The 14,742-nt window shown below is 38.0% G+C and overlaps 2 protein-coding genes across 7 annotated transcripts in view; both read left to right on the top strand.

Annotated features, from left to right (window-relative positions):
* The first annotated feature begins 966 nt into the window (after positions 1-966).
* On the top strand, positions 967-2,848 carry LOC122075726. The gene has a single exon (XM_042640867.1). It carries the CDS (start codon positions 1,043-1,045, stop codon positions 2,471-2,473), a length of 1,431 nt encoding a protein of 476 aa, XP_042496801.1. The 5' UTR covers positions 967-1,042; the 3' UTR covers positions 2,474-2,848.
* A 4,800-nt stretch (positions 2,849-7,648) lies between these two features.
* Positions 7,649-14,742, top strand: part of LOC122075175 (DNA (cytosine-5)-methyltransferase 3B-like) — a 7,997-nt gene continuing 903 nt past the window's right edge. Inside the window, exons 1-11 of one of the 6 annotated variants that reach the window (XM_042640114.1) lie at positions 7,651-7,829; positions 9,687-9,893; positions 9,997-10,088; positions 10,184-10,226; positions 10,361-10,417; positions 10,524-10,581; positions 12,893-12,978; positions 13,348-13,509; positions 13,651-13,800; positions 14,255-14,416; positions 14,566-14,715. In XM_042640114.1, coding sequence (XP_042496048.1) covers positions 9,747-9,893; positions 9,997-10,088; positions 10,184-10,226; positions 10,361-10,417; positions 10,524-10,581; positions 12,893-12,978; positions 13,348-13,509; positions 13,651-13,800; positions 14,255-14,416; positions 14,566-14,715 — 1,107 coding nt within the window. In that variant the 5' untranslated portion in view covers positions 7,651-7,829; positions 9,687-9,746. Of the gene's footprint in view, positions 7,830-9,666; positions 9,894-9,996; positions 10,089-10,183; positions 10,227-10,360; positions 10,418-10,523; positions 10,582-12,892; positions 12,979-13,347; positions 13,510-13,650; positions 13,801-14,254; positions 14,417-14,565; positions 14,716-14,742 lie in introns of all 6 variants that reach the window. The other 5 variants (XM_042640115.1, XM_042640113.1, XM_042640116.1 and 2 more) reach the window with 5 other exon arrangements.

Raw genomic sequence — 14,742 nt, 5'->3', positions numbered from 1 at the left:
ATATGTAAACTATACTGTTGAACTGAAAAAATAAAAAAGAATAGCAAATAAGGTGTTTTGATGAGATGCACATACGAGCAACAAAGTCAAAATTTAAACTAGGAAGCTTGTAAAAAATTAAAGAAAAAAATCGGTTTTTAATTGTCATTTGATTGTATAATCATGGTATCTTTTGCCCATGAATTTTTGTGCCTTGGATTGAGTTTCAAGAACAATGGGGAGGGCATTATCGATAAATTAAGAAAAAATTCGTTAGAATACAAATCTACTCTGAAATGAGTGGATGATTCATTTAAATGTGCGGCATCGAACAGTGATATAACAATTGTGACCGTTGGATATTTAAAAAATGCTTTAAATAATTTCGCACTATAAATATTTCTCCTTCATTGATTCCACGGTGGACATTCCGCTCTGAAGTGGGACCCCTTTTTAAGGATCTGTCATAAGCTGTTTTTTAAAAGCCCTGTGGCATTTAAGGCCCAAGAAAGGACGCTCTTGACCTTTTTTGACGCTTCTGACTTTTACAAATGGCAATCGAGAGTTGAGACAACCAACAGCCCAGATGGGTTTCGTTTGATTTTGCCATTTCTGAAATAGTTTCAGTCAATGCGCTCTCTGACCTTTGTTTTGCCACCTCATCGTTTTCCCAAAATAGTAAACTTTCATCCAATAACATTTTGCCACGTAGAACAAGTACTAAATGCTGTCGGCCCTTAATTAGAAAGAAGCAATCAAAACAAACCTGAGTACTGAAAAAACACGTGTCTCACAGTCACACCTCGCTAATGAAGGGATCGTTAGGGGATCCTGAAAGACAGAAAAGCCCTCATTCTTCTCTAATCTTATTCTAACTGAGATATGTAATTTTGATGAAAGAGTGAACTAAATTTGGAATTTCAAGTTTCTCCTCTTCCCGTCTTTTCACCAGTTCACCATCTCACCATCTCCTTTTAGAATGCCACCAAACAATTCGATCTCTTCTTGTTGGCTCGCTCGGTGGAGAGGTAGCAGAGAGAGTGAAAAAAGTAGAGCGGAATCCATGGAAGGGGGAAGTAGCGGAAGAGCCGAAGCTCAACGATGTCTAGAAATTGCAGAGAAGCTTCTTTCAGTTCGAGATCTCATAGGAAGCAAGAATTTTGCAGTTCGAGCTCAAAAAGCCGATCCTTTCCTTGACGGAATCGAGCAGATCCTTGCCATCGTCGATGTTCTTCTGGCAGCCGAGAAGCGGATCAACAATCACTTGGACTGGTACGCAATCCTGCAAATCGGTTGTCAATCTAACGATCTGGAACTCATAAAGAAAAAGTACAGGAAACTGGCTTTGCTCTTACATCCGGACAAGAACAAATCCGCCTTCGCCGATGACGCGTTCAAGCTCGTCGTCGATGCTTGGGCTGTTTTATCTAATCCATCCAAAAAGCCTCTCTATGATAACGAGCTCAATCTCTTCTCCAAAATCGTTTCAAACCACAACCTACAACAACAACAACCTGTAAAGCCAACTCCTCGAAACAGGAAGAGAAAGGCACCTAAGGAGCAAATCTTTAACTCGGCTAGCAACAGAACTCCATCGTTGATGTCGACTTTCTGGACGACATGTCCGTATTGCTATAATCTCTATGAGTACCCTAGGATTTACGAGGAGTGCTGTCTCAGGTGTGAGAAATGTAAGAGGGCTTTTCAGGCTGTGATGGTTAATTCTGTTCCTCCGGCTGTACCCGGGGAGGAAGAGTTCTTCTATTGCTGGGGTTTCTTCCCTCTGGCTTTCTCAGACTCTAAGTCTGGTGGCGGTAAACCTAAATTTCCTAGCTTTTCTAGTTGGACGTCTTCTTCACCTCCGATGTATCCTCCTAATCTTCAGCCTGGAGGGAATCGTAGCTCTACAGACAAAAATGCTGGGTTTCCTAATTGGATGCCTTTCTCTTCCATGTTTACACCTCAATCTCAAGCTGAAGGTATTCGTAATGCTACTGGGGGAAATGATGATAGTTCGGTAGATATTATTGACAAGGGGAATTTTCCTACTCAGGTTAAGGTGAGACCTGTGTCAAATGAGAAATCTGGGGAACCAGAAGAGAAAGTGAATAACAGAGATCGGAACTCTCCGGGGAAGGCTAAGAAAGGGGGTGGTGATGGTGATGGAAGGATGGAGGTTCCCAAAGTTGCTACTGCAAGGCTGCAAAGGAAGAAGACAGTTGCAAAGAGAACCCAAAAACAGATGGGTAGAGGCCCCCAGGTTAAGAAAGTTGAAAATAGATCAACCCGAAAATTGGGGAAACTTGATTTGAATGGGAAAGTAGGGTGTGAGGTTGAGGATTCTGAACCTGGGGAAGGAACAGATGCAGGGAGTGGGAATGAAAATGTTGCTACAGGGATTGGGTTCTATGAGGGACTTGATGATTTGCTGGGAAATATGCCAATACTTAATGTTGTAGATGATGGTGGAAAGGTTGAAGGTGGTGATGCATAGTTTGGGATGATTCCTGGCTGCTGCTTGTAAGCCTGTTGTAATGGTTGATGTAACAATCTACAACCAGATTTTCTGCTTTGCTGGTTGCCTCTTAGGGCAGATGTATATTATGCAGCAATGTATTTGTATGCTATTTAAACCATTAGGATGACTTCTTTTTCTTTTTGTAGATTCTTCCTTCCTGTGAACATGACTCAGTGTTTATTAGGCTGAAATCAAGTGGAAACCTGGGTCTGGGGAAGAACTCAATGTCTAGTTTACTGGCTAGATTGAGAAGTTTTGGTCTGATTGTAGTTGCCTTATTTGCCTCAAGAATTTATGGTCTACCCAACTCTTGCAATGTGTTCCTCATATGCCTGCAGATGGGTAAGCAGTTTAACTTTGCAGTTCTTGAGTATTTGGCTTAGTTGATTGTCTTGCAATACTCTACCATTATCATTGTCCAGCTGAATTGCATGACTGGTGGGACTGAAATTGAAGATATGAATAAGGTGGTATTAGCAGTAGTACTTTCAGTTTTGCTAGGGCTCTCTTTCTCCTAAATGAAGTTATTAAACTTGAAGCTGCGTTTTGGGTTACCTTTTTCTTACATTTTTCTTCTTCTTCTTCATGTAGTCCTCTTGATCTGTTTCAGCCTTTAGTAGTTTAGCTCTGGAGGTAAGATGGATTCTCTTTTGCCTAAGCCATGGATGAGGACTTGATTCTTTTGTTGTCTCTTTAAGCCTCAAACTTCATAATTTGTGTCGCTGTTACTTCTTTGGCCATATGATTATTGGTAGGAAGCTTTTTCGGTTCTTTCTTCTGAACTTTCTCCACCAACAATATATTTTCTTTGTGTTTATCTATTCTACTATAAAGACACAGTTTGAGTTCCACAGGACAAAGCACATAATTAATGGCCAGAAATCACACAGGTCACAAAGATGGTGTATTGAAAAGAAGCCATCGGTTGTAAATTAGGAGGCAGAAGTGCAGAACTATGTGCCAGTACTTGGTATCTAGACCAACTTCCGACACATGTTGAGGATTTCATCATTTCGCTGATGTATCCGATTACAACTACCTCTTCCTCTGTGGCTTTATATTTTGTTGAAGTTTTCCCTTTTCATGAGTTGGGACAGATTTTTCCTTGAAACCATTTCTGTTTTCTTTCACCTCTGGAAGTTCTGAGACTTCGTTTTTCTTGGTTCACATCAACTCTGCAATTTTCGATTAATCATATAGATGCTGTCATTTGCTAAAGTATTCTGTCTCTTTTCCCTTTGATTCTTTCAAGATTGTTATTTGTTATTTGGAAGATGTGAAGGAAGCATTGAGATAAGTGACTATGTGAAGATGATTGATGATATTGTCAGTAGCAAAGCATTTCTCCATTTTGATATCAAGCCTTTTTCCTTATTAAATGTATCCATTTTCGAACTTCTGATCATGTTGTAGAGTCCACTTCATACTTGGTTTTCTTTTCCTAGTGTCAAGAATCTTAAAACCTATAAGCCCAAAGAGAAGGGCTTATCTCTCGCTGATCCTCCTAGGTAACCCAGTAAGGCCATATTGGAGAAAATGTGTTGAAATTCATGGGAGATTGACAACAGGTGATGCTTGCTTTTTTTTTTTTCTTGTTTTTTGCTCGATGACTTAAGGAAATTCTTTTTCTTTCCATTGAGACTTCTGAATTAGGACGACTTCTTTGGAAGTAGGTTCATGGGTAGGGATATGCTGCTTAAGAAACTATTGTGTTCCATTTTGAATGCAGTGAGTGGGGAAGAAAGATGGTTTGCCAATGTGTTCACCTGTGACTGCTCATGTTTTGTTGAAGGGGGTGATAATTCCACATATGGAAAGGATTCTGCAGCTAAAAAATGGCAAAGAATCAGGTTTCAGAATGCATTCAAGACCCATAATCTATATTGAGAATGCATACCAAAGACAACCACTGGTATCTTGATAATATTAACATGTTACCCTTCCTTCTCATAACTAAAAGAGTTGAGGCCTATTTCTCATGTTTCTATCTTGTAATATTTCTGGAAATGGAAAATACTCACAAAAATGAAACCAAATGCTTGAAAAACTAAAATGGCTCTCAAAAAATTGAAACAAACTGTCTTATTTGGAAATTTTGTGCGTTCCCTGTTGATAATATCTTGTTTAAATTTGTGTATAGACGAGCTAATCAATCGGTTAGATATGCTTTCTAAATTGTACAAGGAGACACCCTCTGGTACTTCCTTACCCTCCTCTCCGTCCTCTCTCTCCTTGGCCAAGAACTCAACCGCTGCTCCACCCTCGCCACTGCAGTTGACTTCGAAGGCTTTGGCGACGAAGCCGTAGAAGAAGAAGAGATCTCCGATTCCCCACAAATTTTCGATCTACCCTTCCAATCACCAGTCCCTCCTCCTCATGTCACCAAATCCGACTTCGAGACTCATCACGGCCCTCCACAGTCTGCTACGTCACCGCCCTCACCCGCCTTCTCCAATCCCCCACCTAAAGGCTTCGACTACTAGGACGAAGATGAATTCGAAGGTCTTCCCATCACCGAATCCTCGCAAACGCCGCAAGAAACCACCACTCCATCTTCCCTGGCCAAGGATCCCAAACCCAAATTTTGCTGCCAAAGCTTCGGTCTTACACTTTGGGAGTTTGGTTTCTCCACCGAGTAATCGGAAATGAGTTGTGGAGAATTTGGTTGTTATCTCCAAGTCCAGGGAGATTGTTGGAGATTTGATCACCGAAACTAGGGTTTATTTTTCTTTGTTAACCGCAAGAGAACAAGAAAGAGAGAAGAGAGGGGAATAGGGATATCATAAATGGAACAGAAACAAGGTTTACCAAACACCTTCAAATCGGGAATTTATGTTTTTGCCATTTCTTGAAACATAAACAGTAGAAATGTTATCAAATGAACCCTTGATCTCTGCAATTAGTTTGTATATGGATTTTGTATCTATTCCCCATAAATTTAAATCCACTTGGTTTTGTTGCATGATCTCAGGATGTAGGTTGTAAAATGTGGTCCCCCCCCTAAACTAGGGAGCGCTTCGTTAGCCAATGGCCAGTCTACCCTACCCTTAGTAGGGCCAAGGGCTACCTATCTCTATGTTTGTACACACAATTCAAATACAAGATTTAATCCTATGACCTCCTTCCACAGACCACTAATATTTTATTTTATAAGTATTTTTTTAAAATATTAAAATAGAGTTTAATAATAATAATAATAATAAAACTAAAAAACTAAAGGAAAAAAGGTTCCCTTTTTCAAGGGTAGAAAGGGAGAAAGGTTCCTTGGCCTTGGAATTCTAGAGGGTTGCTTTGGATTCGGCACCAAATTCCACCTTCCGTAAAGATGATTGGCATTTTTTCTGCCTGCAAGACCCATAGTGGAGAGTGGAGAGTGGAGAGTGGAGAGTGGAGACAGACAGGGACCCAATGAGAGCCAGCAAAGGGGGCTATGGGCCTCACTTGACAGGTGGGCATGGGATCTTAAGGTCTATCAGCTTGAAATTTAATCCCATCTAATCGACCCCAGGAAAAATATTCCCTAAAATAAGTCCATAAGCAATTCTAAAGTAACTCAACATTGGGAAGGGTTCCAAACATTCATCACTAATGCGAGGATTTAACATTAGAGTAGATCAAAAGGAGGGAACGTAGCCCTTTTTTCCTTTCTCCTGGGCAGAATTTTAAGCTTTTGACAAGATTCTTAATTTTTTCTCCTGGGGTATTGAGAACCATCTTATCAGGCTCTCCACATAAGATTCAGATAGTTCGGTGATGGATTGAAGGTTAAAATGAAAATGGTCTAGCAAATGATAAAGTTTTATTTTTTATTTTTTTTGGATTGGATGCTAGTTATTGGGTACACTACGGATATTAGTGATGGCAATGGCTCTATAGTCTATAGTCCATTGAGAAACTAGAAATGAAGAAGGTATGGGTATTGGTCTCAACCAACACCAAAACAATATGGCCGATACGATCAATCAAATAATCAGATACTTAAAACCATAAATGGGACTGATTAAAGTTAATTTTTGGGAAAAAGTAAGCTGTTTGATCGAGTGGCTACTATGTTAAACATATAAGCATACAAAATTATTATTTCACCCTATGTGAAATAAAAAAAAAAAAAATCAATCATGCTAATACCCTATGTATGTTTTTGTTGAATTTCCTCTGATGCAGAGGCCACATGATCAGACAATAATATCTTGTCCTTAAGTTTTGTATGGTTTAGGCATTCTGATTCATTTACGTTTTAAAATTAAAGAAATCTATGAATGTTTTGCGGGGCAAATTGGGAGAGTGTGTTTTCAGAGTTAGTAATACCAAAAACCACCAACCCCATTTCTTTTTCATCTCTAAATAAAAAGTCACTGAAAATTGAAAAGACATTTTATTTTGAATTAATTTTTTTATTTATTTTAGACGATTACTTCACCATGGTGATGTGATATTATGGGTTCGTCATATTTCTCATTTTTTATTATTTCGTAATGATATGATTACCCTTCTTTTTTTCTTTTTTTTTGGGTCAAGGGAATAAATTTAATTGTTAAAAAAAAACCTAGTTTCTCTTGAGAATCTCTCTATCTACCCCTTTTGAGTTCTGACCCTTCGATTAGTTTGGAGAGGTTATTTTGGACCATGAACAGTAAAATGTAGCGGCTGTGTTCTATTTCTGTTTAGAATAAAGAAATAATAGAGGTATTTTTTCATATAGATAGGAGAGAGATAGGTACATACAAGTGTGTTATTATTATTAATTTTTTTTTTTGGTAGAAGTGTGTTCATTAAATGCAACTGCAGGCTCGAAGTGTTCTTTAGCAAATTAAATACTGTTGGATTCAGATCTGATAGAGATAAAGGTTTTTAATCAACGGTCCATCAAGTTCCGTAGAACGGCAACCTGTGAGATCTAAATAACCTGTTAGCATTAAACACATCAATAAGCTCCATTTGCATGGAAGACAGCTACCTTGCGCAGATGGTGCATGGTCCTAGAAGAAACTCTACAATCATATTCATTTGGTATTGTTGGACCACTGTCATGATTAATCACATCTCAAATGGACGGTGGATCGAGTGACCACCCACTCATTTCATCTGTGCGTGTAGTGTGCTCCGTGGTTACCCAGAAAAACTTTTGTTAAATCTATTGAAGAACCTGTTCTCTTTCATCTTCCATCAGTCTATCTTCCTACTTCCTACCTTCTATTGCTGTGGAAAAATTTCTCTGCGAAAGAGAAGGGTTTCTCCTTTTCATAAAATGCAACACAACTGGCGTGAGTTGCGTGATCATTGATCTGTTCTTCAGTTTATCTCTGCTTCAGCTACGTCTAAAACACATTGGGTGAGCTTCTTCTTCATCTTTAAGTTCTTGTATGTTGTTACTAGCATTACCCTGTTATTGTTTCCTTCTGTTTTGTTCATCGTTTTTGTCATTGTTGTTGCTATTGGTATATGTTTGACAAGAACGATATCGTTAAAGAAAGCAGGCATTGATGCACGTTTAAGGGCAAAAGTGAAAATGAAGATGGTTTTTGGTGTCTGAACTGTTTTTCCAGTTTGAAGTTCTGTAACTAACTCCATAGGATAGACTGATTCTATCAAAGCGGCTTTCCTTGTGGTTTCGGCTTGCTAAGTTGGTAATAACTGATATCCGATGGTTTTTGATGATGGGTTTTTATGCATTGTATTCTATAGTGGTCCACATAATTATTATGGAGCTTTTTCTACGTTTGATTTGGGCTTTGGGTCCATTATATGTACATGAAGAAATTTTAAATGCGTGGGGATTAGGTTTTTAGGGTTTCGTATATATTGTCTCCACGAGGAAAACCATAGGCATAAACAAGGAAGATCACATTGTGAGGTGGAGAGTGGTGCAAAGCGTTTTTCTGGCGTAGTTGAAAATCTTTGGTTCTCTCGGATGGATGTGGGCATTCGTGCCAAACCATGTCAAGTTCTTCATGTTGTGTGTGATTGTGTGCTTGGTTTTCTCCTTGTGGTTGCGCATTGGTTCCCAACAGTTAAGATCATATAACCGTATTTGACCCTGTAACCATACAGTTAATTCAGATGTGTAACTATTTTCCAAGTTGGAGCTTGGAGGTGTATTCATGTGAGGTATTTTTTTACAGCGAGATAACTTATCATATTCAGTTCCAGACAATTAGGTAGTATGTGCTCTAGTCAGTGACCAGGAGATATATCCTACAGGCTATAGTCATTGTTTCTGTAATCCAGGTTTCTGTTATCTTTATGGGGAGAGAGATGTGCAAGAGTGTGGTTAGGGTGGAGGGATTCCCAACTTCTATTTATTTACTTTCCCCGAATCCTCGAACTAGTGTATGACAATGCACTTGTAGTAAATAGCTCTTTTGCAACTTCTTTGGCGTCCTTGCATTTATGTTTGTATATTGTTTCTCGTCAGAAATTAAATGCTTTTTACAAAAGAAATTTTTGGCTTGGTTATATCAGGTTTTTTAACAAATACCTCAGTTATATCAGGTTTTTGAACAAATACCTCATTAGGAGCCCATATTACCCACAGAAGTACCAGAATTGATCCCACTCCAAGTTGGTCTTTTTTCCTGGTCAAAAAGATCCACTCAAGTTGAATATTTCAAATTTCAGCAAAAGTTTCATTTATGTGCTATGTTGCCGTGATATCTTGCCCTTTACATATCTGCCAAAGATAAGATTAGCTTTCAGTTGTATGCTTTTTTAGGCATGAGTACTTATCAGTTCCAATTTTTTGTCATCATGATTATCACCATGTGGTGTCTTGAATCTCTGTCAACAGTTTTGCATACTGTCCTCTGTGGAATCTGTTAGTTATTTGTTCATCCTGTGGACTTTCTCTCGGCCCCTATGAACTCATTTTGTTTCCCATTGGTCCGAACTGGAATTCCCTTGCTGAAATTGGTGACCTCATGGGATTCGGGCAGTCAATTACACCGGAGAAGAGGGATAAATTGATGTTACAATTTTTTTTTTCTTGCCTCTATTAGTACATACATGTTGGCATTTTTTTATCTTTTGTTAAGCATGGTGCTCATGATTCATGAATTAAGTAGATAAATTCTCTCATAATATTTCATCCAGCTTTTGCCTATCAATGAAAAATATATGAAATAGTGGAAGTTCAAAAACCTTATGGTTCAACCATGTAATATTTGTATCAGCTAACGATTGATGCACGTAGTTCCTCTGGTTGGAAGTATTGGGGTCACACATCAGATCGTTCAAACTGCTTCATCAAACGATGAAAAGTAAACGCCTGGTGGGTCTCAGAGATAATGTTGGCAGGGCTTGGGGAGAGGAATCAAGGAATAATCGGTTGAGAGCGGATCTCATCTTAGGGGATGTGATTTGGGTCAAAATCAATGGTAATAACTGGTGGCCTGGACAGGTGTGTAAATATCTTTTAGCTAGTTTGACGGGAGTTTCTGGTGTATGGCTTCTAATCATGTCTGTTGGTATTGTTAATTCTGTTTTTCTTTACCTTTCGCTAGGTTGTTGATGAGAACAATGTGAGTGATGCTCTTAAACCCCAAAATCGATTAGCGGGTGAAATTCTTGTTCGACTGTATGGAAGCTATGAATAGTCAGTAGTCTTGTCCTTGCTTGTTTGTTTTATGTCTTGTTTTATGTCTTCACTGGCTAATGCATGGCTTAATAACTCTTGTTTCTTTCTTGAAGCGTGTATGTAGACCCTCTCAAATGCACCGCTGAGTTTGAGAATGTGAGTCTTGGGGAACACTTTTCTTCCGTTTAAACTTTTATCATCAAGCATCTTCTCTGATGTATCTGCTTATGGTTTTCTTTTTCTCTTTGAAGCTAATCATGATGTAATCTGTTTCTTTGGATTCTATTCAGATTCTGAAACAAAATAATGGTAGTTACGGTGAAATATTTCGGAAAGCCTTGGAGCATGTAAATATTTGTTCACCAGTGGAAGTTTCTTGCTTTGGCCATTTCTGCTTCTTTTTTATTTTTGTTTTGACTAATAATTTCTCCTATCATGCTGGTATGAGTATAGGATCTTTCCTGCATCAGATCTTCTAGAAGATGGAAAAAGGGAGATTCCAAGCCTAGAGGTTAGCCTGCCTTTTTAGCAGGATTCTTGTTCTCTACTCGGTTATTTCTTGAACACTACTACGCAATGTCAGCAACAGTTGTAATTTTGTAAGCTTTGAGAATATAATATCTGCAAATGGAATAGAAATCAAATTTTGGATGGCATGGGATATTACCAAAATCCAAACTTCATGGAGATGAGTGGAATAGACGTATATGGGATTCCAAGCTTTTTGGAAGCAATCCATTTGATCCAGGGATTAGGTGGCCTTGATTGCTTAGACATCTACTCATTCATCACCTTCTTTCTTAAAGAGGGGTAAAGGGTAGAAATGCTAGGTGAATTGACCTTTCACATGATGAAGCACTTGTAACTGTAGTTAGAAGAATCCCGTACCTACTAGAATTTCATTTATATTTATTTATTTTCATTTTATGTTGACCAAAATTACTAAATCTCCTTTTTGGTATACAAATAAGTATAAATCAATCATATTTGACATATTTTCCTCATCTGGACCATCAGTGTAATTTGGTGTCTATTCATATGTTTGTTTTCCGTATGGTCTTCAGAATAGTTCTAAAAGACTAGCGAGTAGTAGCCAACCAATATCTCATGCTGGTCATTAGGTAATTTTGTTATGGCACTCCAATACCTAGGTACAAAATTGTACTTTTAAAAATTATCTATTCTAATCTTAGCTTTAATAACACAAATTAGTATGGCCATGTTATGAGGAAAAGCAGAAAAGGCTGTCCTAAAAAGGTATATTAGGATTGGGGTTAGAAAAGAAGCGTCTTATTTATTTACGTGTTTATTTTTATTTTTTTTTATTTTTTTGGGAGAGGACGGAATGTCTAAGCGGTTGACTATTTTATTGGTTATTACAGGTGAAGTTAATGGTCAGTCAGAAGTCAGAACCTGATGGGTTTCTAGAAAGCTAAATGTTTTAGAACCAGAAGCACAGTAATAAACCATAACTGCAGTGAAGAAACAAAGGATCAGATTCCATAAAATATTATTAACTTGAATCAAAGAATTAGATATGGTCCAAAATCTGGTCGAGTACTCTATTCAAGTAAAAGGATGGAATATCAAAACTTGAAGTCAATCCAATATCAGATCCAAAGGTACCGAAGAATCCTACTTGAGATGAGACTTTCCAAAATAAGAATCAATATAAGTAATCGGAAGAATTTCAAGACAGCAAATAGATATACTCAGCTTAAACAACAACAGTAGGAAGAACTCAGAACTAATACCAGAAAAATAATCTGAGCTAAGAAACAAAACATAAATCAATAACGTGAACTGGATGTCAGATTCTGAAACTAAAACCATGGATAGATTCAGAATAGAATCTGATTGTAAAATATGAAATCAGAATCGAAATATCAGTATTGATAAGCAAGAATTATATTATTTGCAGGAAGTTGAAGAAACTTAGAAACTACTGACCTAAATTAATGAGAGATTGTTTAGGAAAATAGAGAAACAGAAGAAAGATATGGACCACGCTTCCCACCTGGAACTAGCCTGTTATCTCATTATTCTCATCATCCAACCTTTAGCATTCCAGCAAGGGTTGTTGCATCCCACAACAGTGCATTTTGAATCCCATAGAACATAGAGGCAGCAAAAGCCAATTTTATTCAGTAGCAAAATCTTGAGGCTCTATGACCTTAGTACCTTACACTCCTTTAAATAGAAATTGAATACTACTTACAATAGGAAAGAAAGCAGTAAAGTAGACATAGGAAACCCTATCCAAATAGGTATAGTTGTCCCATAATACAATAACTCTATCTTAGCTAGAATAGGTATCCCACCAGATTAGAACTCTATCCAAAGTAAGGATGGGAATTCTAATTAGATAAGAATCTATCCAAATAAGAAACTAAAAAATAACTTGATGAAATAAAACAACTTAAATAAACTTAGAAAGTCCCGTATTCCTACATTAGGCCCATTAAATTGGTCTATTACAGAAAACCAATTAGATTAACCGCCAACACATATATAACCCAACCCAAGGCTTATTTCCACTAAAATAACTCAATTCTCAGAACCCTTTTGTTATGTTGAAAGCACATGCATGTTAGTAGAATATGTTCCCATGTATATCAGTTACAAAGTTCCTACAACTTGGTTTTCCTAGGATGTCTTATCTGTTTGGTAATGCAGCGATGTTTTTGCTAGTACCAATTTCTACCTTCTATCCTAAATTGACAAGATGTGATAATGGTAACTGAAAATGTTCTCCACCTCCCCCCCCCCCCCCCCCCCCTCCCCTCCCCTCCCCTTCCCTTTTTTCTTTTTCTCTTTAATAGGGACACCTACACTTGAAGCTGCCAAAGTTGAAAAGTTAAAGCAACATGGAACAAGAAGAACTCGGGAAGCAGATGGCTTAAGTTTTGTCAGTGCTATGCCTTTCTTCTTTCTCTCCATATTTTTTCTTTATAGTTCTTTGGGCCTTTTGATTTATTTTATAGGGATATGCATTTCTAAAACTTCTCATGCTTTCTATCTGAGACTGCTTATCAAAACAATATAAACAAACCTGTATCAGACAAAGGAAACCCCTAGAAAATGCATGGATGTAAGTGTAAGCTCACATTTTTTTTTCCTTAGTAGTGTCCTTCAGTCTGTTTCTTCTTACACTTTCTGTTGTAATGATGTTGCTTCTGTGAGTTTTCTCTTGTTTCATTCCTTTACATTCATCAAGAATTTTATGTTAAACACTCATATTACTTATGCAAACAATATTTCATGGCCTTGCTATCAGGCTAGTAATTCTCCAATAAGACAAGAAGATAACAGCAGAAGTCAGAAACGGGTGAAGAGTGGGGAACTTGTTTCCAGAAAAGCAGGAGAGGAAGCTTCGAAAAATGACGCCCCAAAGCGAGGCTTAGTTCAGACGAAACTCAAAGCAAACATCCCAAGCTCTGTAAGCGCACACGTTTTTGTTCTTTTTCTACTTGTATCCTGCACAATGTGCCTTGTCCTAGCCAGGAAGTCTGAGGATGAAGCTAGCATGTTGAAACACTGATATTTCTTTTGGGAACAATATATATGGATTTGCTATCAGGCTAGGAGTTCTCCAGGAAGACAGCAGGATAATGGTAGAACTCGGAAAAGAGTGGGTGGGGAAACCATTTCTAGCGAAAAATGGGAGGAAGCTTCAAAACAAAAACAAGATGTAGTTCAGAAGAAACTCAAAGCAAACAGCCAAAACTCTGTAAGTTCACATACTGGTGCTTGAAGCTGCCAAAGTTGAAAAGTTGAAGCAACATGGAACAAAAAGAACTCGGGAAGCAGATGGCTTGAGTGTCGTCAGTGCTATGCCTTTCTTCTTTCTCTCCATATTTTTGCTCTATAGTTCTTTGGGCTTTTTGTTTTATTTTATAGGGATATGCATTTCTAAAACTTCTTATGCTTTCTGTCTGAGACTGCTTATCAAAACAATATAAGCAAACCTGTATCAGACAAAGGAAACCCCTAGAAAATGTATGGATACAAGTTAAGCTCACATTTTTTTTTCCTTAGTTGTGTCCTTCAGTCTGTTTCTTTTTGCACTTTCTGGTGTAATGATGTTACTTCTGTGAGTTTTCTCTTATTTCATTCCTTTACATTCGTCAAGAATTTTATGTTGATATTACTTATTCAAACAATATTTCATGCCTTGCTATCAGGCTAGTCGTTCTCCAAGAAGACAACAAGATAACAGCAGAAGTCAGAAAAGGGTGAAGAGTGGGGAACTTGTTTCCAGAAAAGCGGGAGAGGAAGCTTCAAAAAATGACACCCCAAAGCGAGGCTTAGTTCAGAAGAAACTCAAAGCAAACATCCCAAGCTCTGTAAGCTCACACGTTTTTTTTTTTTTTTCCTTTTCTACCTGTATCCTGCACAATGTGCTTTGTCCTATCCAGGAAGAAGGATGAAGCTAGCATGTCACGTAAAACACTGATATTTCTTTTGGGAACAATATATATGGATTTGCTATTAGGCTAGGAGTTCTCCAAGAAGACAGCAGGATAACGACAGAACTCGGAAAAGAGTGGGTGGGGAACTCAGTTCTAGCGAAAAAGGGAAGGAAGCTTCAAAGAAAAAACAAGATGTAGTTCAGAAGAAACTCAAAGCAAACAGCCAAAACTCTGTAAGTTCACATTCAGCTCCCCCCCCC

This window comes from Macadamia integrifolia, chromosome 4, assembly GCF_013358625.1.
Source record: "Macadamia integrifolia cultivar HAES 741 chromosome 4, SCU_Mint_v3, whole genome shotgun sequence".
In the NCBI taxonomy this organism is placed as follows: Eukaryota; Viridiplantae; Streptophyta; class Magnoliopsida; order Proteales; family Proteaceae; genus Macadamia; species Macadamia integrifolia.
This window is presented reverse-complemented; position numbering and strand designations above follow the sequence as displayed.

Coding starts and splice junctions, on each gene's coding strand:
- LOC122075726 (XM_042640867.1), top strand. CDS start 1,043: ATGGAAGGGGGAAGTAGCGGAAGAGCCGAAGCTCAACGATGTCTAGAA.